General features: G+C 44.2%; 1 protein-coding gene across 1 annotated transcript in view; it reads right to left on the bottom strand.

Moving 5' to 3' along the window:
* Positions 1–25162, bottom strand: part of LOC145407060 (uncharacterized) — a 175733-nt gene that overhangs the window by 137482 nt on the left and 13089 nt on the right. The window contains exons 2-3 of the mRNA XM_080278084.1: positions 23272–24382; positions 22209–23214 (exon numbers count right to left, since the gene is read on the bottom strand). Coding sequence (XP_080134210.1) covers positions 22209–23214; positions 23272–24164 — 1899 coding nt within the window. The 5' untranslated portion in view covers positions 24165–24382. The remainder of the gene's footprint in view (positions 1–22208; positions 23215–23271; positions 24383–25162) is intronic.

Here is a 25162-nt window from a genome sequence, read left to right on the forward strand (position 1 = left end):
CGAGTCCAGCATATGACCATTAGAGACAAGGAGAAGGAGAATCGTAAGGCCTACACCGACCTTAACCCCACAACAATGAAAGTGTGCTTTTTTCCCCAGGGAAAAAGCCCTGGTGAAGACAGAAAAGGCACTGAGTCTCTGGCTGGAGAATATGGTATAATGCAGAGTTCCTGTAGAGGGCGCACAGTTGGCTTAGAAGGCTAAACCCTCTACGTGTCTTTTTGGGCTGAACTTTCTGTGGAGGATCAAAAGGAGTTCGCTGCCAGCCCTGGGTGGGTGACAAATTTCAAGAGGCCCTTCAACCTTAAGAACATGAAGATTACTGGTGAGGTTGCCTCTCCTGACGCAAGTGCCGCCCAAGAATTCCCAAAGCAGCTGAAGGAGATCCTCAAGAAGAAAGGCTACCTTCCAGAACAGGTGTTCAACATGGACGAGACGGGCCTGTTTTGGAAGAAGATGCCCAGCAGGACCTATATCCATAAGGCGACAAAGCAAGTACCATGGTTCAAGGTCTGGAAGAACAGGATCACAGTCATGTTGTGCAGGAGATATACTGTCAGCTACAGTTGTCTACAGAGCGCAGAGACCTCGGGCACTAAAGGGAAAGAACCTGAACTGCCTTCCTGTGCACTACATGTTCAATAAAAAGGCCTGGGTGACAGGGCTTATTAGCACGGAATGGCTCAAGCGATACTTCGTCCCAGATGTCAAGGACAAGAAGCTACCCTTCAGGGTCCTGCTGATTTTTATTTATTTATTTTTTTATTTTTTTATTTTTTTGTGAGGAAGAAGGAACCAAAGGCCACGAGCCCGCAATAACTTCCCGCCAAGAGAAAAAACAAAATACAAGAGACAGCCAAATTCAAGATCCGATCATTTTGAGATGCCTGGACACACCGCGTTTGAAAGACTGGAGATCATAGGAAGCAGGAAATACAGACAGAGGGAGACAGTTCCAGAGCTGACCTGTTGCATTAATGAAGCACTGGGAGTAACAGTTAACTCTTGCATTAGAGTTGGACAGAAAAGGGATGAGAGTTTGCTGCCAGACGGGTGCTATGCGCCTGTCGTAGAGGTGAAGGAATACATGCAGACAGTTCAGAGGAGCAGTAATCATTGAAGCTGCGATAGAAAAGAGATAAAGACGTAACAGTGCGGCGAAGAGACAGAGGTTGAAGGGAGTCAGAAAGAGGAGTAGGGTTAATGAGACGAAAAGCCTTTGACTCCACCCTATTGAGAAGAGCTGTATGTGGGGAGTACTGACAATGCCTCAGGCCACCCACAGTCCCTCATGGACATGAATGAGAATGTTCAGGTTCCTTTCCTTCCACTGAACATGACCTCGATACTGCAGCCCCTTTACCAAGGAATAACAGCAGTGTTCAAGATGGCCTACAACCGCCTCACCTTCGCCAATATCTGAGCTTTCATCGACAAAGACCCCAATGCTGAACTTACCGAATGTTGGAAGCAGTTCAAGATTTCAGACTGCATCATCTACATCGAAGAAGCAAGCTGAGGTCTGAAGCGTGAGACTGTGAATGCCTGCTGGAGGCCTTTGTGGCCCAAGGTTGTGAAGGACTTCAAGGGCTTCCCCGAGGTCGGTCCCAAGGTCAGAAAGATTGTCGATTTGGCCATGAGTGTTGAAAGCAGTGGCTTCTCTGACATGCTGGAGGAGGAGGTTGAAGAGCATATCAATGAGCACCAGCAAGAACTGACAGATGACAACCTTCAGGAGCTTGTCATCTGAGGACAAAGACGACGATAGTCATAACGATGACAAGGAAGGAGAAGCTGCCCCTAGTGGATGGACCCTGGTTTCCTTTGCCCACTTCTTCAGGCAAGCCCATATTCTCCAGGATACTGCCACAGAGATGTCCCGAACATGGACCGAAGTGTTAAATTTTAAAGGATTATTGACGAAAGGATGCAGGCATACAAGGAGCTGTACGACCAAATGAAGTGGCAAAGGAAACAGCTCCCCATCATAACTTATGCCACATCCCTTGCCTCCAGCAGACTCCCAACCTTCATCTTCAACACCTTCAGCACCTTCATCAGGAACCCTTTCAGCACCAGAGTCTTCAGGGTCCCAGCTGTCTACTTCCGATTATAAGTCAACTACGATGAAGGTGTCGGAATGTTGACTGTTTTCCACAGTATTTGTAGGTTAAATATTTACAGTACTGTTCTGATAAGTTTATGTGCAATTTAAAGTACTATCAAATAAAGTTACAGTAATAAATAAAGACTTATAACCAGTTTACCTGATAGGCGTCGGAATGTTGCCTTTTTATTTGTGCGTTAACCCGCTGCGTGCCAGTGCCGTTTTAAAACGGTCTGATATAAATTCGCAGCCAGTGCCAGTGCCATTTTAAAACGGTTTAAAATAAAAAACTTCACTGTGACCGCATTTTTCAAGATTTGTGGGTAAAAATTGGCAGGCATGTGAGGTAACTGTTCCTCTACCATCCCCCAGGCTGTCAAGGCCATACACTCACTCGCTCCCCCCCCCCCGCGCTCGTTCTGCCTGTGTGCCTCACCCAGTGCTGTACATAGTGAAGGCATTTTGTAAATATTTTCATGTAAGTTGTAAATATTTTCTTGTAAGTGTAAGGACTATATAATGAAGTCAAGTTGTAAATACAGGTAACTCGCACGGAACACGATCTCACGGAACGCGCTCGCAATTATACACGGTAAGGGCTGGGATACATATAAGACAATGTAAGATTAAAAAAACATTATGAAAACTACAAATTAACGCAGAAGAGGCCTTTGAAAGATCAAATCCTCGAACGTCACCACAGCGCGCGGTTTGTTTTGATTACGTGACGATCTAGGCGGGAAATTATTCAGTGAGTGAGACATTCCCGAGTACAGTAGCACAGTATTTGTAAGTTAAATATTTACAGTACTGTACTGTTCTGGTAAGTTTATGTGCAACTTAAAGTACTATTAAATAACGTTAAAGCAAGAAATAAAGTCTTATAACCAGTTTACCTGATAGGCGTCAGAATATTGCCTTTTTTATTTGTTCGTTTTTTCCACAGTGCTGTACAGTATTTGTAAGTTAAATATTTACTGTTCTCGTATGTACTGTACTTACAAGCACTTAAATAAAGTTAAATCATTAAATAAAGCCTTGTAACCAGATAACCCGAATTATATGATTACCCATGATCGGAGTCGGAATATTGCCTTTTTTGTTTGTTCGTTAAACTCTTACTGTACTGCTTTTCTACAGTACTGTATTTGTAAGTTAAATATTTACTGTTCTGGTATGTACTTGTAAGCAATTAAAGCATTAAATAAAGCCTTGTAACCAGTTAACCTGATTTATATGATTACCCATGATCGGCGTCGGAATATTGCCTTTTTTTTGTTTGTTCGTTAAAGACTTATAATAAGAGAAAAATACATTTTTGTCTTGGTATCTTTACCTATTTGCTCAGGTTTGCTGTAATGGTTTGCAACTTGTAGAAAACTGTGACAACTTTCGGGAAGTGAACGAAAATCTGGGACATGACCTTGACTTCACCGTCTCATGTATCATCTGTCAGTTCACCACCGGCAATCGTGATGAGTGGATGTACGATTTTTTCGCTCGTGGCCATGCCTAACCACACCTAGTTTCACCCATTATCTCAACCCAGACAGAAAATACAACCTTTTTCCTCCCATGCAAAACACAAACAACCACCCTGTTTACGAGACAGCAATATATATTGCGAAAATAACAAGGTAAAATGATAAAGATGAACGTAAAATGACTGAGAAAGATGAACATATTATGACGGAAGAAATACGTTCTCCCTGTCTGTAAACGTATTTATTTCTGCTTTGTATCTGTATTCGTAATAATTAGACTTATTGTTAGTTCTGAAACTGCATTACGATTCTATTTTTAGCCATTCTCGTGGTGTGGGAGCTGGAAGTTGTGACACAACTTCCTTATTGCTAATCGGACTGACCCTTCACTTTATTCTCCCGTGGCAGAGTCTAGCCTTGGAGGACGTGCAGTTTTCTCATTTAGGACTGAAAATTCAACTCTTTCGCTCCCTTTTCCAAGCATGGGCACAACGATAACGTAAAAAATAACTTGAAACTACCATAAACATATATCAAAAAGGTGAAAATGTATTCATAACATTTTTTTTTTTTTTCCAGCCATTCCTAACAGATTATGTACTGAAATCATTCGATATCACAGTACTGCATTTCTAAGTTAAATATGTACTGTTCTGGTATGTACTTGTAAGTTAAAGCACTGGTACCAGTTAACCTAATTTATTACCTATGATCGGCGTCGGAATGTTTCCTTGTGTTTACGTACAGTATTTGTGTGTTGAAGTTTTGCTCAGGAGTACTGTATTTGTGAGTTATAACATTAAATAAACCTTCTAACCACTTAAAGTGCTTTCTAGTGACAGATAACAGCAAAACAACACATTTGGGGGGTCTAGGGAGCAAAATACGGAGTAGTTTAAATATACGCGATTTCGCACCTAACACGGCACGGTAGGAACGAAACCCTCGTGTTCCGTGCGAGTTACCTGTACCTTCTTGTAATTGCCAGGACAGTACGTAATGAAGTCAGGTTGTCCATATCTTCAAGTAAGTGTAAGATAATGCATTCACAGTGAGAAAGACACGCAAATTGTGATTGATGCTGAAGTAATAAGTAATCAGAAAAGTGAACTGAACATTGCTATACCTTTCCAGCATAAATACCTGAGTATATCTTACATAGAAAACGGGTTTCTCTCACATACATGGTGAGTGTGAGAGAACAGATATACGGTACCTGTACACGAGTATGCAGGACTCAATAAAACTGATTTCCGAGCCTCGGTGAGCATCTTAATGGCGAAATTCGTTGCTTCCACATCAAAATCTATCATTTTAGCACAAAAAAAAAAAAAAAAAAAAAAAAAAAAAAAAGATCAAACAAAGGCCGGCACTGGGGTGACCCATAGGGCTAAAAATAGCCAGCACAGGGCAGGTTAAAGATTTGCTGTGCTGCTTTTCCACAGTAGTGTATTCGTAAGTTAAATATTTACTGTTCTTGTATGTTCTTGCAAGTTAAAGCACTTAAATAAAGTTAAAGCATTGAATATAGCCTTGTAACCAGTTAACCTCATCTATATGATTACTGACGATCGGCGTCGGAATCCTGCCTTGCGGTTACATATTTGTGCAGTAATCACTCCAATATCTGACGTAATAGAGCCATAGGTAGGTCCGGATATTGGTTCTATCCGGATATTGGGCCCCAGCTTATGGACTTGTATTTATGGACCCTAACTCAGAGAAACACCTATACAACTCCCTCTGGACATGCATAGCACCTATTTAAGACCCAAATCACACCAATAAGGCACATAAATGACTGAAATAAATGCAAAAGAAACATAAAATGAGGGTTTAGAAGTAGGTTCATACAATAATAAACATTCTGGTGACTGGCTCCTGGACTGGTACTTATGGACCCTAACCTAGCCTAACTCAGAAAAACACCTTCCTACTGCACATGCATAGCTCCTAACACCCTATTCACTCCAATAAAGGACATTAAAGATTGAAATGAGGTAAGTATAGTAGGGAAAAAAGTACAGTATGAAACATTCTGCCTACTTACAGCAAGTCCATGGCCACCTTGATGAATAATCGCCTCCTCTTGGACTCTGACAGTAAGAAGGATTTCCTGAAGCACTTGCAGTACACTGTTCCTGAAGTCTTGCACTGAACTTAGTCAATCGCACACAGAAGTCCGTTCTCTTCACAGTGTGCACTCTTGTCTAATTAATGCTCCATTGTAACTTACTAAGTGTTGCACTTTAACTTTTCTCATTCTTCTAATTTTCCAAAGCCAAAACAAACAAGTCTATTTGCATTAAATTTTTTTTCAATTGAGTCTTTTCTCTCACAACTGTAAATCCATAGCACAACGCACTTTTTTTCACTGCACAACACTCTAAATTCCCGTGTGGTCTAGTGGAGAAGTTCTTGCTGTTTATTCACTGTCAGAGTCCGAGAGTATCACTGGCAGGTAACCTAGGGGTGCATCGCTGGGTCGTGGTGATGGCGTACCCACTGCAGACGACTCTGAAGACAGCCGCAAACTCACGTCGAGCGGTGACTCCACCATGGCCGATGTGCTGGGCTGTGGCTAGGAGCATGAGGGCCTGTCTTGGGGAGGCAACGGAGTGGAGCCAGGGCTGGGGACAGCGGGGGTCACGGGCCTGAAAAAACTGTCAATGGTTGATTGACGCAATGACCGACGATTCTGACGATTGATGATGCGCTGCCTGAAAGCACGCACTACCTCCACAAGTCCCAAGGGCCCCATCTCCCTGTCGCAGTCCAGGTGTTCCAGGTAGTCTAGGACGAACTCTAGATGTTCCCGGAGTGCGCTCAGCTTGGGGATGGCTGGAGTAGTGTCCTGCTGAGAGGAGTCCGCATCGTCGTCGCCTTCCTCGTCGGAATCTTCAAGTTCGGTACTGACACCTGCAACTGAAGACGCAATCTTGATATCAGACAACATCTGATACCCAGGATCGCCCTCGTCGTCATCCAACCACTCACGAACATCGTCCACATCAACATCGTCGCCGTGCATGGAAGTCATCCACGTCAAATCCTAGAAAATCGTACTCCACATCCGTTCCGTGAAGCAGATGAGACCAACCATTTTCCAGAGTCTTCACAGGGACTTCCTTCCATGCACTAGTCCAGTTGTACAGCACAGACTTGATGTTGTAGCGGCAAAGGTTTTCCAAAGTCCGCTTGCCTCGTGTGTCCCGTCCCTCCCTTGCGCTCATCCTCGTCCTCGAGAACAACCATCACCTCATCCAGGAACTTCCGACAGTATAGGCGCTTTGTTGCCACGATCACTCCTTGGTCCATTGGTTGGATGAGAGCAGTCGTATTAGGTGGCAGAAACATGCACCTAATACAGCCATTTTCAGCAACCAAGTCCTTGTCGCACGGGTGGACAGGTGCATTGTCGAGGAGAAGGAGGGCCTTTACCTGGTCGCACGGGATTCCCAGTGTCTTCGTCTGGTAATGGATGACCTCCTTGACGAAGTGGCGGTGGAACCAGTCTTTGAAGATCACAGCTGTAAACCATGCCTTCAAAGAATGGTACCAGACGACAGGAAGGACATCCATCACCCCACGAAGGCACCGAGGCTGCTTTGCGCGGCCAACAACAACAGGCTTAAGCTGGTGCATGCCGTCAGCATTGGCACAACACAAAGCAGATATCCGTTCCTTGGAGAGCTTGCGGCCAGGTACACGCTTCTCCGTCTCCTCGACTAGAGTGTTCGTTGGCAGCGAGCGATAGAATAGGCCAGTGTCGTCTGCGTTGTAGACTTGACCAAAAGTGAGGCCCTCCCTGACGATCAAGCCCTTCACCTTGTGCCGAAACTCGTCAACTCCATCCTCGTTAGCGTCCAATGCTTCGCCATGTGCTTTACGGTTGGTAAGGCCATGCCGTAACTTGAACGCAAAGAGCCAACCCTCGGATGCCTTGAAGTCTAGGGCGTCGTGAAGCCTGGCGAACTTCTCAGCAGCAGCCTTCAGCTCCGTACCACGTACCATCACACCAGCAGCACGTTGTTGTCGATACCAAATCAACGTGGATCGGTCGATTTCTGCAAACTTGGGGGTAAACATAACCTTCCTCTCCATGTTGCGTTTGCTTCTCGACGAGAAGTCAGCCGTGTATTGCATGAGTTTGTCTCAGGATCTCTAAATATCGAACAAAGTAGACCGGGCCAGGTTAAACTCGCGGAGAATGCGGGAAGAAGACCACCCCGCATCTACTTTCTCCAATATCTACCGTTTCTTCTCCAGAGTCAACACCACTCTCTTCCTTTTCTCAGGTGGTGGGGCCATCATCACACACACTAAGAGGAGGCCTGAGAGCAGCAGGAGTGCCTGCAGCAGGTAAGGCACCACCACAAAAGCGATCACGTGGGCAGCCATAACGACGAGCGTGCACTCGCGGCGAGAGACAGGCAGAAAGTGGGGAGGATGCAGCGGCGCTCTATCGGACGTCGGAGGAATGACGCGCCACAACAATGCTCTCTCGCGCCGCGCGCGGCAAGTTCAAATTACGGGCGGGAATTTTTTTTTTTTTTTTTTTTTTTTTTTTTTTTTTTTTGGGAATGTAGGATCCCGGGACGATTATGTCCGGGTAGTGGGGATGTTTGGATATTAGGCGTCCGGATATTAGAGTGATTACTGTATGTTGAAGATTTGCTATGCAGTATCGTATGGGTTCTAACATTAAATAACCCTCTAACCACTTAAATGCTTTACACTGATTACCAATGACAGATAACAGCAGAACACCACATTTAGGGAGTCTAGGGACCAAAATATAGAGTAGTACAAACTTACGCGGTTTCGCGCTGAACATGCTGCGGTAGGAAAGAAACCCACACGTTCAGGGCAAGCTTACTGTACAGGCCTACCCCAATATCCGGGAGGGTTGTGTACCAGTGGCAGTGTTCGGTCAGCAAGTATGTCGGATATCAAAGCAATTTTCCCCATAAGATACTGAAGAAAGGCTAGAGATGCACTCCAGGCCCAAACCCAAACTATCATATACCTTACTCAATCAATTGAGACTGACAGAGAAACACCATATGTAATGTTGTTATCCTCATAAACAATGCAATTGCTAAAAAAATGAGACATTAAACACCACACGCAGCATGCTATTCAGGCCAACAGACGCAGCATGAGGAGAAGAGTGGAGTGGACGAGTGGGCCAGGCAGGCGGGGGTCGGGGAGGGTGGGGAGACGGGAGGGAGACAAGCTGGGGAGGGGGATGGCAGGGGGGCACGTTGGGAGACAAGCAGGGGGGGAGGAGAGTGGGGGGGATGAGAAGGGAGACAAGACAGCCAAATTGCCCTACTATCCCCCACCCTGGTCTCTCATCTCTCTCTCTCTCTCTCTCTCTCTCACACACACACACACACACACACACACACACACACACACACACACACACACACTTGGGAGACAAGCTGGGGTGGGGGCGGGTGAGGGGACGGGAAGTTAGACAACTGGGGAGGGGACAGGGAGGGCGGGGTGGAAGGAGAGGGAGAGGAACAAGCTTTGTCAAAACATTCGTACGCGTCCCCATTGAACATCCAGAGTTGCACAGCCACCAGACTAAGTATTTCCCAACTGTCACTGAGACTGTGACACAGACCGCAAATCACGAGTACATATTCGGAGACAGTGGCCGTCTGCCTCTCTACCAAATGCCCAAAGTCGCCTGGTTGTGTTTCTGTGTGGCCACTCAGCATCTAACAGACCGCAAGCCATGAGTGAATGTACTGTACGGTAAAAATGCCCGTCTGCCTCATGACAGAAGGATGAAAATCCTGTCCACAGCCTCATTTCTCCCTCCTTCCTGTCCCTCCTCCATACCCTCCCGGCTCCCCCTTCACTCTCTCAGTCCCTACCCTCCTCCGTGGTGATAACACTGACTCGTAAGTTTTTAAGGATTTTTATGATTTATTTCACTACTATTGGTCGTAACAAAATTTCACGAAATCCACGAGAAAGCTCATGAAATTCTTCATCTAGATATATGCTTAACTCTTGGAAGATGCCGGGAAAATTTTGCACTAGGATGGTGGGAAGTTATTTGACAGTAAGTTTTACTCCTGAACACTTTATTCTCACTATGGTGACATGTGGAGGTGTAGGAGGACTACTTGGCCTTGGGATAGGCTACTGCCACCGAGATATAGGCCCTGAAGCCTTTGCCCAGAGTCGGACAAAAAAAAAAAAAAAAAAAAAAAAAAAAATGCATTTCTGTACTTTTATTTACCCATTTTGTGTGTTTTTATTAGATTATTTTATAGTATAAACATCACTGAAGATGATGGTATACCATTTCTACCAATACAGTATGACCAATTTCCAGTGGCATAATTGGCTGTGGAATTTTTTCTGAGCCCCAGGAGCAATCACTCGTCACAGATAACTGATTTTCAAACCATCTTCAGGTTTTTGAGGATTTTTGTTGTTTATGCACTGTTTTCTTGAGGTTTAGCATTAATATGGATAATCCAATGTGTGTTCTGATGTCTCAGTACGGCAGAATGATCTGAAAACAGTGCCAAAATTAGGAGGGGTACGGTACATACAGCAGTGTATGGGTGTTTTTTTCATGGTTTTCTTGGTGTTTTGCATTACTTTGGATATTCCTATATGTGTTCGGACGTCTAAGTATGACAGAATGACCTGAAAACAATGCCAAAGTTAGGAGGGGTACTATACTGTACATACGGTTGAGTATAGGGAGAGTGTTTTTTGGTTCACAATGTTATTTTTGTATGATTTCCTTGGTGCTGAAAATTATTTTGGATAATGCTATGTATGTTTTGATGCAAAAACACAGCAGAGTGACCATAAAACACTGCCAAAATAAGGAGTGGTACGGTACAGACAGCAGTGTATGGGTAGTGTGTTTTTGGTTTTCAGTGTTTTTTCAGCATGGTTTTCTTGGTGTTCAGCATTACTTTGGATATTTCTATGTGTGTTTTGATGTCAAAATATGCCTGAATGATTGGGAAACACTGCCAAATTAAGCTTAGATACTGGAGAAATACGTTAGGTATAGGTTGGAGGTTGGGTATGGGTAGGGTCTGGGTATTGTTGGGGACTAGTGTTCATTATCCGGATGTTGCCACTACCCAGACATGCCTTTGGCTCTGTTATGTCCAGATAAATAAGGGATTACTGTACGGTACTGTATTTTCAATATGTTCCAAAAAGACTACAAAGGACTGCATGCTACCAGCACTCTTTAACAGTCCATCCACCCTGATGTTTGGACATACACTGACATCAGTGACAGTGTGCAGTGTCACCACACAGAAATTTTAAAAAGCACTAGACTGAACTTTAGCAAGCACTAAGCTATACGTAAGCAGTTCAAATTTTTTACCTAAGACTTAAAATCTGCAAGATGGAGTAAAATCCAAGATTTATTTGTGCTAAATCTGTATGAAAAGCAATACATCTAGTGCCAATTTGGCAACACTGACAGTGTGCATGGCTGATTTTGCACCCGTCAACCTCCTCACAACACAGCTCCCTCCATGTGCACACATCACTCATCACAAAGTCAAAACAGTTATTTAGTATGTTCTAATCTTAACTGAACTTCAAAACATGCAATATACAGAGTAAAATTCAAGATTTACTTGTGCTAAATTTGTATGAAAAATGCTAGACCTAGCTCCAAACTGACAATACTGATAGTGTGTGCATGGCTGGTCTTGCACCTGCCAACCTCCACGCTACTGTACATCACTCCCTGCCAGTACACACACTACTCATCACATGCTGTCAAAACAGTTATACAGTAAATTCCATTAATTTAAAGGTCGAACATTTTTATGAGTCAAATTTATTTCATTTCAGCATAAGCAAGCTGCTGTCAATTGAGAAGAGTGAGATACTGTTGCTAGGATGGACTCATGCAGGCTGAGCAAGAGGAAGGTGCATTTGGTGACTAGAGTGCTGTGGCTGACAAGCGAGCCAAAAAATGGTGCAGTATTATAACTTTTCATCCATGCCCGCCCACTGAAATTAATTATTAATATTTGTATATAATTTAACCCTCATACTCCGTGTTTAAATATCGCGGCACCGTCAGATTGTGTGCATAAAAAACGGGAGGGAACTTTGAAACTAGTCTATTTTGTTTGCTATTTTATGCACTCAAAATACTGGACAAAATATGGGGTAACAATATATCACTTGAAAGCTTAGAGGCTGTTCTTTGCCATGATAAAGTCAGAAAGAAGGAATAATGATCATGGGGGAGAAAAAAAAAAAAAAAAAAAAAAAAAAAAAAAAAAAGGATATTGCTGGCTAAAAACGTAAAGAAAATACTATCTATCTATCTATTGCCAGACCCTTTAATCCTGTACGGGGTGGCCACAAACAAATCACGTCCTGGTCACCCTGTCCCCCGCCATTTCACTGCCCTGCTCCCAACTCACACCCCCTTCTCTCATATACCTCTCCACTCCATCCCTCAACCTCATCCTTGGCCTCCTCCCCCCCTCCACCTCACTCACATACACTCTCCTCATCAGTCTCTCACCCTCCAGTCTCTCCACATTGCCAAATCACCTCAGTATGTTCCTCCTAACACTTCCTATCACATCCACATCCACACCACAATGCTCCTTTATATCCTCATTTGTCAGCCTGTCTCTCCATGTGACTCCACAGGCTCCTCTTAAATAACTCATTTCCCCTGCCCTAACTCTTGACTTGTGTCCTTCCAACAACGTCCAAGCTTCACTTCCATACGTTAGAGTTGGTATCACAATACTGTCCTCTATCTATCTATCTATAGCCTAACACCCTAATCCCGAAAGGGTGGCCGCAGACAAAACGCCTCCAAGTCGCTCTGTCACCCACCATTAGACTACCCTCACCCAACTCACTCCCCCCTCCCTCATATACCTCTCAACTCCATCCCTCCACCTCATCCTCGGTCTACCCCTCCCTCTTCCTCCCTCCACCTCACCTACATACACCCTCTTAGTCAGTCTTTCATTCTCCGTCCTCTCCACATGTCCAAACCACCTCAGTGTATTTCTCCTAATCTTCTCAACCACATCCACATCCACACCACAACGTTCTTTCACTTCTTCATTCGTCAACCTGTCCCTCCATGTCACTCCACATGCTCCTCTCAAGTAACTCATTTCCACTGCTCTCACTCTTGACTTGTTCCCCTCTTGCAAAGTCCACGCCTCGCTTCCATACGTCAGGGTAGGGATCACAATACTATCATGCAGTGACTTTTTAACTTCCATACTCGCCTCCCTATTTCTCATCACTGCTTTCAATGAACCAACAACCTTCCTTCCCTGCTGTACCCTTTCATGCACTTCATCCCCCAAAGTTCCATCCTTACTCATCACACTACCCAAGTACTTGAATGCACTCACATTCTCCATATCCTCACCACCCAACCTCACTGTACATTCTGTGACTTCATTCCTCTCAAACACCATAACTTTACTCTTGTTTACATTGACTTTCTGATTCCTCTTCCTACACACTGTCCCAAAACCATTCACCAAACCTTGCAACTCCCATTCATCTTCACTCAACAATACTGTATCATCAGCAAACAGCAACACCTGAATCTTCCAAATCTCACCCTCAATCATTAGAGCCAGCCCCACATCCACTGACCTACCTTGCACCTCCTTTACAACCCCATCCATGTATATATTAAACAGCCATGGAGACATCACACAACCCTGTTTCAGTCCCACACTGAGATTAAAGAACTCACTCAGCTCACCATCCACTCGCACCGTAGCCCTAGCTCCTTCATACATACTCTTCACAGCACTCAACAATTTCCCCTCCATTCCATATATTCTTAATACTTTCCACATACCTTGCCAATCTATTCTGTCATAAGCTTTCTCCAAGTCCATGAAGGCAGCATACACTTTCTTTCCCTTCTCTAGATACTTCTCCACTAAACATCTTAGAACAAATATCTGATCTACACACTCTTTTCCCTTCCTAAGTCCCCCTTGTTCTTCTCCAACTAGCTCCTCTGTTATATGCCTAACCCTATCAATGAGTATTCTACCATATATTTTTTCAGTCACACTAAGAAGGCAAATACCCCTATGGTTACCACATATTTCTCTCTCCCTTTTTTCTTTGTATAAAGGAACAATTATACCTGATTTCCAGTCCTCTGGAACACTTCCCTCTTCCCAAGCCAATCTACATAACTTCCATATCCACTCCACAACAATCTCACCCCCATACCTAAGCATTTCACCACACACTCCATTAATTCCTGGGGCCTTTCCCATCTTGATCTTCTTCATTGCTTCCACTATTTCTGCCCTACTGATCTCTTCCTCCCTCCTCTCATCTCTCCTTCTCCCAGCCATTCCCCAACCACTTATACTCGCACTGCTCTCACTCTCTACATTCAGCAAATCCTTAAAGTGCTCCTTCCATCTCCTCAATTTCTCTCTCTTCTCCATCAATAATCTATTATTCCCATCTTTCACTCCCCTGCTATTTCCCCTTTCACACTGCCTTACTTTCTTTACCTCCTTCCAAAACAATTTCTTACTCTCCCTCCATTTCACACTCAGATTCCTCCCAAATTCTTCATCCACTTTCTTCTTACTCTCCTTCACCAGTCTCTTCACCTCCCTTCTCCTGCTCACATATACCTCTCTCTTCTCTCTCTCATCTTCTCCCCTACCTCTACTCACTAGCCATTCACTACATGCCTTCTTCTTTTGTTCCACAGCTTGTTTCACCTCATCATTCCACCATGCTGTCTCTTGCACACTCCTGCATCTCCTCCTCACTCCACAAACCACCTCATACGCTGCGCCTATCTCTTCCGTGAATATCTTACATACATCTTCCACCCCTTCCATCTACTCTAACTCATACTTGCCCAATCTTTCTTCCACTATGCTCTTATACTGTGCCATTTTCTCACTATCTTGCAACTTCTCCAACCTTCTTACAAGAGCTGTTTCCTCCTGTCTTCCTCTTCGTCTCTTCAACCATTTTCTTTGCAGTTTTAAATTGGCCATCACCAAGTGATGGTCCGAGACTCCATTCCCCCACCCTCTCCACACTCTTGCATCCAACACTTGTTTTCTCATTCACTCAACCACACACACATAGTCTATCACTGCCTTTCGTTAGGCAAGTTCACCATCCATCCTCCTCATTACTCTCCATGTATACCTGTGGATCATCTTATGCCGAGAGTAGGTGTTAGCTACTGCCAACCCCTTACTAGTACAGATGTCCACCAAAGCACTACCATTCCCAACTACTTCAGCTGGCATACCCCACTGACCAACCACTCCATCCACTCGTACATTCCCAACTTTGCCATTCATGTCTCCAATCAAAAGCACTCTCTTGCTCCTCTCAAATTTGTCCATACATGCTTCTACACTCGCCCAAAACTCATCTCTCACTCTTGCCACTCGGTCCTCTGTCGGCACATACGCACATACAATCGCACATGCTTGTATACCTACTCATCCTCACCCATACAATCCTTGCAGCCACTGTCCCATACTCTCTTATATTCTCCTTCCACTTCTTGCATATCACCAGACATACTCCCTCTCTTGCCCTCTCCTTCTCATTAACTCCTGCACATATACCTAAACCATATTCCCACTCTCTCACCCTTTCACCTTTCTATTTAGTTTCAGTCAATCCACATATATCCACTCTTGCATCCTCAAGCACCTGAACAATCTCTCTCTCTTTCACTTCATCATTCACTCCTCTCACATTCCATGTCCCCACCCTCAGAATGTCCTTTGTCCGTTCCTTAGTTGACAACGTATGGTCCGTCCTGGTCCGAGGCGTTTTATTTGCTTGTTTTGTTAGTTCTTTTTATGGGGTGGGACACTAACCCACCACCAACCCTTTCAGTCGCCTCGTACGACAAGCAGGGATACTGGGGGAGTATTCTTGAAACCCCCCTACCCCCCGGGGGTTGAATAGTCTTCCCAGATCACAGTGAAGACACTGCTCTGCCGTATATAACACCCCAACTGGCAGGTAAGTTGTAACGCTTCCATACATCACATCTGCATTCAAGTGATCTGTATTCGGGATGCAGGGTAGTGCAGCACTCTTTGGCCCGAATGATGCCCCCCTGATATCCCCTTGCAGAGGCCCGAACTCAGCCGCCACGGATTAGCCTGCCGCACCGCCCGCCCTCTCTCTCTCTCTCTCTCTCCCCGAGGAGAAGGAGGAGTAACTTTTTCACTTCCATGCTCACTTCCCTGTTTCTTATCACTACTTTCAAGGAACCAGCAACCTTTCTTGCTTGTTGTACCCTTTCAAGGAGTAGACTGTAGCATCAGTCGAGCAGGGCAGTACTCCCGAGGTGGATGCAAAGCTGATGACAGGAAGTGCTGGAGCTCCCGTTTCATCAGCTCTCAGGACTAGTTCCTGACCATCCCCCTTTGCTGAACTTTTTCAGTGTCTCATTAACACAGAGAGCAGGCCAGCATGCTCTCCAATACAAATTTCTCTATCTACACCAACCTACATGCACAGTACACACTACATTTCCTTTTCCAAAATTCAAAAAAATCATGGCTTCTCAACACTCAGCCTCGTAGTCCTCGGGAGGGGGACCATATATGCCCCCACCTTCCGCCCCTCTCCCGGTGACGACTTGAGCTGCCTGGAACCACTGTCTGACTCACTTCTTCATTTCTGCAACATTCGCAGCCTTTCCTCTAACTTTCGCTCTGTTAAGCACCACTTCTCCTCCTCTAAGCCTCACCTTCTCTTTCTAACTGAGACTCAGCTGTCTGAGGCAACTGACAGCAAACCTTTTTCTGTATCCTCCTACTTTCTCTATACTCATTTTAAAGCCAAAGGTGGCTGTTGTGTATTTATACGCAACGACTTAGCTTGCTCTCGTGTTCCTGAACTCGATTCTTCTGAATTCTCTACACTATGGCTTCGGCTTTCCTGCCATTCTCTGACTAAATATATCTGTGCTGTTTACTTATCCTCTAATTCTACTGACTATCAAAAATTCTTCGACTATCTTACTTCTACGATGGAACACATTCTATCCATTTCTCCAGTCTCTGAAATCTCCATTTTAGGAGATTTCAATGATCACCACCACCTTTGGCTCTCCTCTCCTTTCACTGATCCACCTGGGGAGCAAGCCTACATATTTTCTATCCTTAATAACCTAGAGCAGATTGTACCGCACCCTACCTGTATCCCAGACCGCCTTGGAGAGAGCTCCAATGTACCTGACCTCTTTCTTACAACTAATCCTTCTGCTTACACTGTTAATCTTTTCTCTCCGTTGGGCTCCTCCGATCACAACTTTATCACCTTAGCCCCTGTGGATCCTCCAGGGAAACGTCGTCTTTGGCATTTTGGAGCCGCGGATTGGGAGGCCCTCAGGCAGTACATCTTTGATTTTCCCTGGAATGATTATTGCTTCCATGGCTGGGAGCCATCTGAGTGTGTCTTGCGCATTACGGAGGTTATTCTCTCGGGCATGGAAGCATACATTCCATTCTCATATCCTTTGACTAATGCAAGAAAGCCTTGGTTTAATCATGCTTTTTCTAATGCTGTCCATAACAAGGAGAGGGCCTACAAAAGGTACCGGAGCCAACCCACCCCTGAATCACATCATCTTTACGTTTCTGCCCGGAATCGTGCTAGGTCTGTTCTTCCCTCTGCTAAAAATAATTTCATCCGTACTAAATGCTCTCAACTCTCCAACTCGAATTCTTCCCGCTCCATCTGGCACCTTGCCAAAAACCTTTCTAACAACTTTACCTCATCATCCTTCCCTCCGCTTTTCTACTCTGATGGTTCTGTAGCTATTTCTTCTACTGATAAAGCAGATCACTTTGCACAGACTTTCTCCTCCAATTCCACCTTAGAAGATTCCGGCGCTGTTACTCCATCACTTCCCCCCTCTGACTTCCTCATGGCTGACATTAAAATTTCTTCAGCTGATGTATTTTCCGCCATCACTGGCCTCAGTACAGTAATCCCGCATATTTTGCGGTAGTTACGTTCTTGTAACCCCCGCGAAAATTCAATTCCGCGAATACTCTATTAACAATTGAATCTTACACTTGTGTCCACCTTGCTGCCCATCACACACTCCATGTCCATACTGATTACGAGACAATTCGCCGTCAGACAATTCCCCGTCAAAACATGGACGATTCCCCTTCAGAACAATTCGCACCCTGGACGATTCCCCGCCATTCTATAAATATACTAATAAATACTTTTATCAATATACTTATTATTAATTAATCAATACTTTAATAACTATATTTCAGGGGGATCCAGCAAAGTCTATGTTCAGTAGCGTAGGTTCTGGATATTATTTATTAGTTGCACCTTTAGTCAATAATTAACTTGTTTCTTCCTCGCTGTAGTCGCCTTTGAATTATATTCTAGCGTCACCCATAGCTATTTTCATTAATGAAGGCGAATTGTTTCGTGTTTGTTGTGACTGCGAATTGTCCCGAAACCTCCATACTCATCCCTAAATACCTTCTTACAAGATTGAAAGCACATACTCCATTATGAAGGAAAAACGTAAACATCGTACTGTAATACACAATTATCTACACATTTATTCACAATACAGTACAAAATAAAAAGATGCATTAACTGGTGATAGCAAACACTCGCACGGTCGTTTCTTAGCTTGTCCAGTAAGACAATTTTCTCTGATAAGGTCATAACTTTTCTTGATCGTTTTGTCACTTTGGAGTTCTTACTAATTGTATTATTAGCCTTTGGTGAGGCTGGCTTACGTCTTGGGGCCATGTGGAAAGCAAGTGGGAGGCAAGAGGCTCATATCATAGTGCGGTTACAAGCACACTAGATACTTAAGGCAGTCAGGCGTGGACTGAGGAATGCGGGGCAGAAAGCAGTGTTGCCATATCCAAACAACGAAATTATGCTACAGCAATGCAAAAATTATGCTAGATTGAGCAAATTTGTTCCAAGTAAAAAATGAATTATGCTAACTTGAAGCTAAATGATAAAATTCTATACATATTCGTGCAACATATTAATTATGTATTGTTTACTATGAAAATATTAAAATGAACCTACATACAGTAAGAGGATAAATATCGGTTTTCTGCCCATACTGCTTTTTCCCACGAAACTTACGTTTTTCTGATGGATTTTGATGCGATTCATTCGATTTTGAGCATCATTTCCATCGGAAATAACCAGATTTTGAGATATGACCCCCCCCCCATCCCCCTGCAATAATGGGGGATCTTTGGGGAATCGGGGGTTATAGGGAGGGGGGGGAACACAGAAAATGGTCATTCCCGACTGAAATGAAGCTGAAAATCGAATGAATCAAACCAAAATCCATCGGAAAAACCTAGGTTTCATGGGTAAAGTACAAAGCTCAAAACCTAACCTAACCGAACCAAACCGAACCTAACCTAAAACCTAACCTAACCTAATCCAACCTAACCTAACCTAACCTAACCAAATCCAACCCAACCAAGCCCAAACTGAAAGTAACCAACTATTCAAACATCTTCTTACCTTATTCGTCTCTCTCTCTCTCTCTCTCTCTCTCTCTCTCTGATTTGTAGCTTTTATAAAATTATTCCAAAAATATTCCATTCCATTCTAAATTATGCTAGAATGATTCTAAAACTTCTAATATGCTAAAAAATATTCCAGACTCGAAAATTTGATCAAAATTATGCTAAAAGAATAAAATTATGCTAGATATGGTAACACTGGCAGAGGGGCCACGGGAAAGGGACAGAGGGTGGCGTGAGTTTACTGTGCTACAATTGGAAGCTGCGGGAATTTCAAATTTTTTGTTTTCTGTATATTCAATGATATTTTAGTTGAACTTATTAATACTAAGAAAATCCGCGAGAGGGCAAAACCGTAGACAAAAAATCCGCAAAAAATGCGGGATTACTGTACTAACAAGGCATATGGACCTGATGGAGGCCCTCCTGTTGTTCTCAAGACCTGTGCTTCTGTGCTTACACCCTGCCTAGGCAAACTCTTTCACCTTTGTCTGTCAACTTGTACCTTTCCTTCTTGTTGGAAGTTTGCTCTCATTCAGCCGGTCCTAAAGAAGGGTGACCACTCTCAACCCTCTAACTATCGTCCAATTGCTTTAACGTCCTGTATTTCAAAAGTTTTTGAGTCAATTCTCAATAGAAAAATTTTAAGGCATCTTTCCTATCACAACCTTCTCGCTGATCGTCAGTATGGGTTCCGTCAGGGACGCTTGAGTGGCGATCTTCTCACCTACCTTTCAGACTCCTGGTCATCCTCCTTTCGGGACTTTGGCAAAAGCTTTGCCATTGCACTTGACATCTCAAAGGCTTTTGATCGAGTCTGGCATAAATCTTTAATTTCAAAACTGCCCTCTTATGGTTTCTATCCTTCTATCTGTGCCTTCATCGCTAGCTTCCTTTCTGGTCATTCTGTAGCCACTGTTGTAGACGGCCATCGTTCTTCTCCTAGATCTATCAACAGTGGTGTTCCTCAGGGCTCTGTCCTATCACCAACTCTCTTTTATTCATCAATGACCTTCTAAGCAGTACATCTAAGCCTATCCACTCATACGCTGATGACTCCACCCTTCACCTTTCCATTCGGTTCCCGCAACGTCCACCTCAGCAGTTACTTCAACAAACAAGGGATGAAGCTATGGCACACCTAATGTCTGACTTGGCTCGTATCTCTCACTAGGGTAAAAATAATTTGGCTGTTTTTAATGCATCTAAGACTCAGTTCTTACACCCATCAACCCGACAAAAACTTCCACGGGTATACCCACTAATGTTTAATAATATTCAGCTTAATCCTGCATCATCCTTGAACATGCTTGGGGTTTCATTTATTCGGGCCTTATCTTGAAAAGATCATACTACATCTTTTATAAAATCTGCTTCCAAGAGATTAGGTGTGCTAAGCCGACTCCGTTCTTTCTTTACCCCTGCACAATTGTTGACTCTATACAGGGATTTTATCCGCCCCCATGTGGAGTACAACTCTCATGTGTGAGGAGGCTCCCCACACACAGCACTTCTCAATACGGTGGAGTCAAAGGCTTTTTGTCTCATTAACTCTCCTCCTCTTACTGACTCCCTTCAACCTCTGTCTCTTCGCCGCACTGTTGCATCTTTATCTCTTTTCTATCGCTACTTTAATGGTCACTGCTCCTCTGAACTGTCTGCATGCACTCCTCCACCTTTACAACAGGCGCGTAGCACCCGTCTAACAGCAAACTCTCATCCCTTTTCTATCCAACTCTCTAATGCAAGAGTTAACCGTTACTCCCAGTCCTTCACTTATGCAACAGGGTCAACACTGGAACTGTCTCCCTTTGTCTGTATTTCCTGCTGCCTATGATCTTCAGTCTTTCAAACGCAGTGTGTCCAGGCATCTCGAAATGATCGTATCTTGAATATGGCTCTCTATTGTATTTTGTTTTTCTCTTGGAGGGAACTGTTATTGCAGGCTCATGGCCTCTGGTTCCTTCTTCCTCACATAAAAAAAAAAAAAAACTTCCATCCTTACTCGTTACACACCCCAAGTACTTAAACATACTCACAACTTGTGTAATATGTGTACAGACATGAAACTTACTGTTATCTGAAGTCATACAGGTGTATAGATATTCCTAGAAGACATACAGATTATTCCCTGAGTCTCTTGTTGTAGCTGGGGTAGCATTCTGAGCAAAATCCCTTGTTTCACTTGGGGCACACGTAGCATGTCCATGCTCATTTATTTCCGTCAGTAACAGCCCAAAACAGCACTGTCATGTAATGTCATATATCAAAACTTATGCCTGAAATACTCACTTACCAGTGGACATACATACGGTATATACAGTATATATATATACCGGTATATATATATATATATATATATATATATATATATTAGCTATTTCACTTATAAATTTGCTAAAAAGGATAGTATACGAGTATAGCATGTACCCGATTTCCACTGACAAGCAAAGATAACGAATATACTACTCTCTATTTGACTCTATAGTAAAAGCTGGGACGTGATTGGATAGCTATAGAGAGAGTGGGAAATAATGAGCCAATCATCATAAGCCTCGATGTGTGACAGTTAGCCTCAACCAAAATCAAACTTCCCATTCTCACATGAGCGGGAGATTTCAAGGCAGCCACGATCGTGATGTCATGGAGTCTACCGTGAAAGACACGATCGTGGCTCACGAAGTCTAAGGGTTAAATTGCAAAAGTTAAATCTGCACAAGTTGCAACACAACTGTACATAACATACATAACTTGAAGAGAGTAGATGCTTAAATGATGTAAAAAAAAATTTAGTTTCCCAAACAGAAGTATAGCTGTTTGGAACAGTTTGGAAGAGGAGGTGGTGCATAAATCTGTTTAAAATTAGACTGGATAATTTAAAATATGGAAACATCACAACATGAGCTTAGCTCAAATCTTGTATACTACAACTAGGTTGACTAGAGAAATATATGCACACACACACACACATACACACACACAAAAATGGATGTAAAGAGAATAAGGACAGTGATGATATGAGCATAGGCAAGAGGACAGTCTCACCTGCAGTGACTTTTTGTCCATTGTAAGGAGCTGCTTGAGCATGAGTCTCCGCAGTCTGGGCATAAGATGCAGCTTCATCCTGGAACTACGTGCATCTCCATGACTACTCCTGCCAGTCTCAGTCCCAGTCACGGTTCCCTCCACCAAACTCAAGGAGCACGACCTAGTCCTGGCTGTGCTGGGCCGAGACCCAGAGCACCCATTACTGGGGTTTTTACGGAGATCTATCACCCCAGAGCTCTCCGACAGGTGGCGACGACGAGTGGAGGTGGAGGACAGCTGGTGGGCAGCAGGGGCTGGGGACCACTGTGACTCTGCCCGACCCACATCTGTGTCAGAGTATGTCCCCGAGTCTTCCTGGTCTTCTCGACAACCAGCACTTCGCTCTCTCATTAGGTTTCCATTTTTGGGGATGCCATTAAGTCTTTTTCTTGGTGAGGTGGGTGTCTGTGGCAGGTCAAGAGCATTGCTGCTGCCCCCCTGACCCCTTCCAACAGCTGCCCATTCCTTTGCACTGAAACGAATATCGATGTCAAATTCAAGGCAGCTTGGATGGCGTCGTGGCATGGTCAGGTCTTGTGCATTATTATCATCAGTGGCCTCTTCACCTTCTTCCCCACCATCTTCCTCCTCCTCTGCCTGAGAACTACCACCACCTCTATTTTTCTTTTTGGCTGCCAAGAAAGTTCTTCTTAGTTTATTGGCAGCTGCAGCCAATGCTTTCTTCTTTGCTGCCTCTGCTAGTGTAGCACTTTCATCCACCTTCCCAGATTTTCCAGCTTTTCCCTTGTTCTTACTCTTAAATGTGGAAAAGTCAGCACCTAATCGGGACTGTCCCATTGCTCCATTTGTACTTGCAGGTCGTATACTTTTACTACCACCTACACCTAGAGATCTAAAGCTACCAGGTACATTAGCCTTATTCTGTTGCCCCTTAACTTTCCCCTTCTTCCCTCCCTTGCTGGTTGCCCCTTTGCCACTCAAATCAAATTTGCCAGTGTTGCTGCTGTTGTTATTGTTGTTTCCAATGCTCCAAAAGTCCTTCATGTTCATGGGAGTCAACGTGGGTCGGCGGTAATCCTTTCTTTCTCCCAGGTATCGTCTTTTTGGATCATATGCTGCCTCCCTCCCTCGAGTTAGGTGGTGGTGCGGGGTGGCAGGGTGACGGTTGGGGCTAAAGTTTGCATGCTGGCGATGATGGCTAAGATACCCTACATCCAACTGGTGGCTCCTTGATGATGAACGCCCACTCTCCCGGCTTCTATGGGCTGGGGATGATCTTGGGTGGTGAGGTTCACTTACTTCATAGCTCTGTCCTGCATATATCTCTGAATGTGTTCGGGGTCCCATCCTGCTGTAGGGCCGCCTGGAAGAGCTCTTCATCACCCGAGTACCAAAGGACCATTGTGGCATAGAAGGGTTGGGGTGTGGACTCTTGCCATCATCACTCCAGCTAGGGCCACCCAGGTAGGCATCCATGGATTGTTTCTGTTGAGCCCACCACTTCATGTCAAAAGCATACTGACCCCGGGCAGTTTGGAAGTAGCCCGGGTGTGCCTGACCCCAGCGATGCTGGGTGGAGTACGGTGGGTAGCCATGATGGCCCTGCCCTGCTTCGGCATAAGCATCGGGTGGTGGCATGAGTGACCATGAGCCGGTGAAGTGTGCAGAGGGTGGACCCATAAGTGACTGTTGGGGATCATGAGAAGATGATGATGAGCTCTGGGGTACACTGCCATCCTGATGGTCATGGCGGCGGCGGCTTTCACTACGGTAGTCAATGGGGGAGGGAGTGGCTCGTCGAGCGGGGGGGGGAGGAGTCACTCCAGGGGGCTGGGGTTCAGCTTCACTGTTCACGTTCCAGTCCATTTGTGATACACAACGGATGTTCCATCGTCTCGACTGTTCCTTCACACTCTCAAGCTCCCTTTTCAAGTCCCACAAGGAATGTCTCATGCCACAGGTGTCACAAAATCTGTCTGTTTTCCTTAGTATGCTTTATCTCTCCAGTTTGTGTGCATATCTCCGAGTCACTGACACCAGTTTAATATCACTAATATCCATAAATACAGACATTGTGAATTTCCTTAATAACTACGATTAAAGTTCTGATACCTACAGCACCGTATGATTTCTCTCTCCAAACATGCAGCTCAACAGTCACAGCATCAAATCTGAAAAAAAAAAAAAAAAAAAATTGACATTAAATAAAAATATACAATGCGGTACGATACATAACTTCATTCAGGATTTCTTACATCTTTCACATCCATACTCATTCTAAACATTACACTTTCATGATCATCATCATTGTCTCAATCCTTATCCCATCTTAAGATAGGGTGAATCATAATGTAGAAAAAGAAAAAAGAAAGTAAAGAAGAGGGGAAATATAACAACACCACGTCCGCTGAAATGGTTCACACGATAATTTACACCTCACCTAAGTCCCAGAAACCTGCCTCCACCTCACAAACCTAACCACTAGCACTTACTTTTCCTCCACCTCAAAAATCTAACCATTTGCATATACAGTACACCCTCACTATACTGAACCTCGACATACCGGATTTCAGATTTACTGAACGACTCTGAACCCACCGAACTTTGTTGGCTATAACGAACTAGGGTCGATAAATGGGGCATTACAGTACAATGTACAATGCACGTGTTTCCTACCCTTTTTACTACAACCCAGCCTGTAATTGCCCTCCTCCCTTCATGATGGCTGAGTTGTAATAAGAGACTGCAGGTGCTCCCCTACTTACGAATGAGTTACATCCAGGAAACTGCTCGTAAGTGAAATTTCTGTAAGTCGAAAATGCATTTAATACTGTACACCTAACCAACTGAACATCATGGCCTAGCAAAGCCTACCATGCCTTGTAAATGTGCTTCAAACACTTATGTTACCCTACAGTTGGGGAAAATCATTAACGTAAAGCCTGCTTTAT

The sequence above is a fragment of the Coenobita brevimanus genome, chromosome 72, assembly GCF_032717465.1.
Source record: "Coenobita brevimanus isolate Jiangsu-jjx chromosome 72, ASM3271746v2, whole genome shotgun sequence".
NCBI lineage: Eukaryota > Metazoa > Arthropoda > Malacostraca > Decapoda > Coenobitidae > Coenobita > Coenobita brevimanus.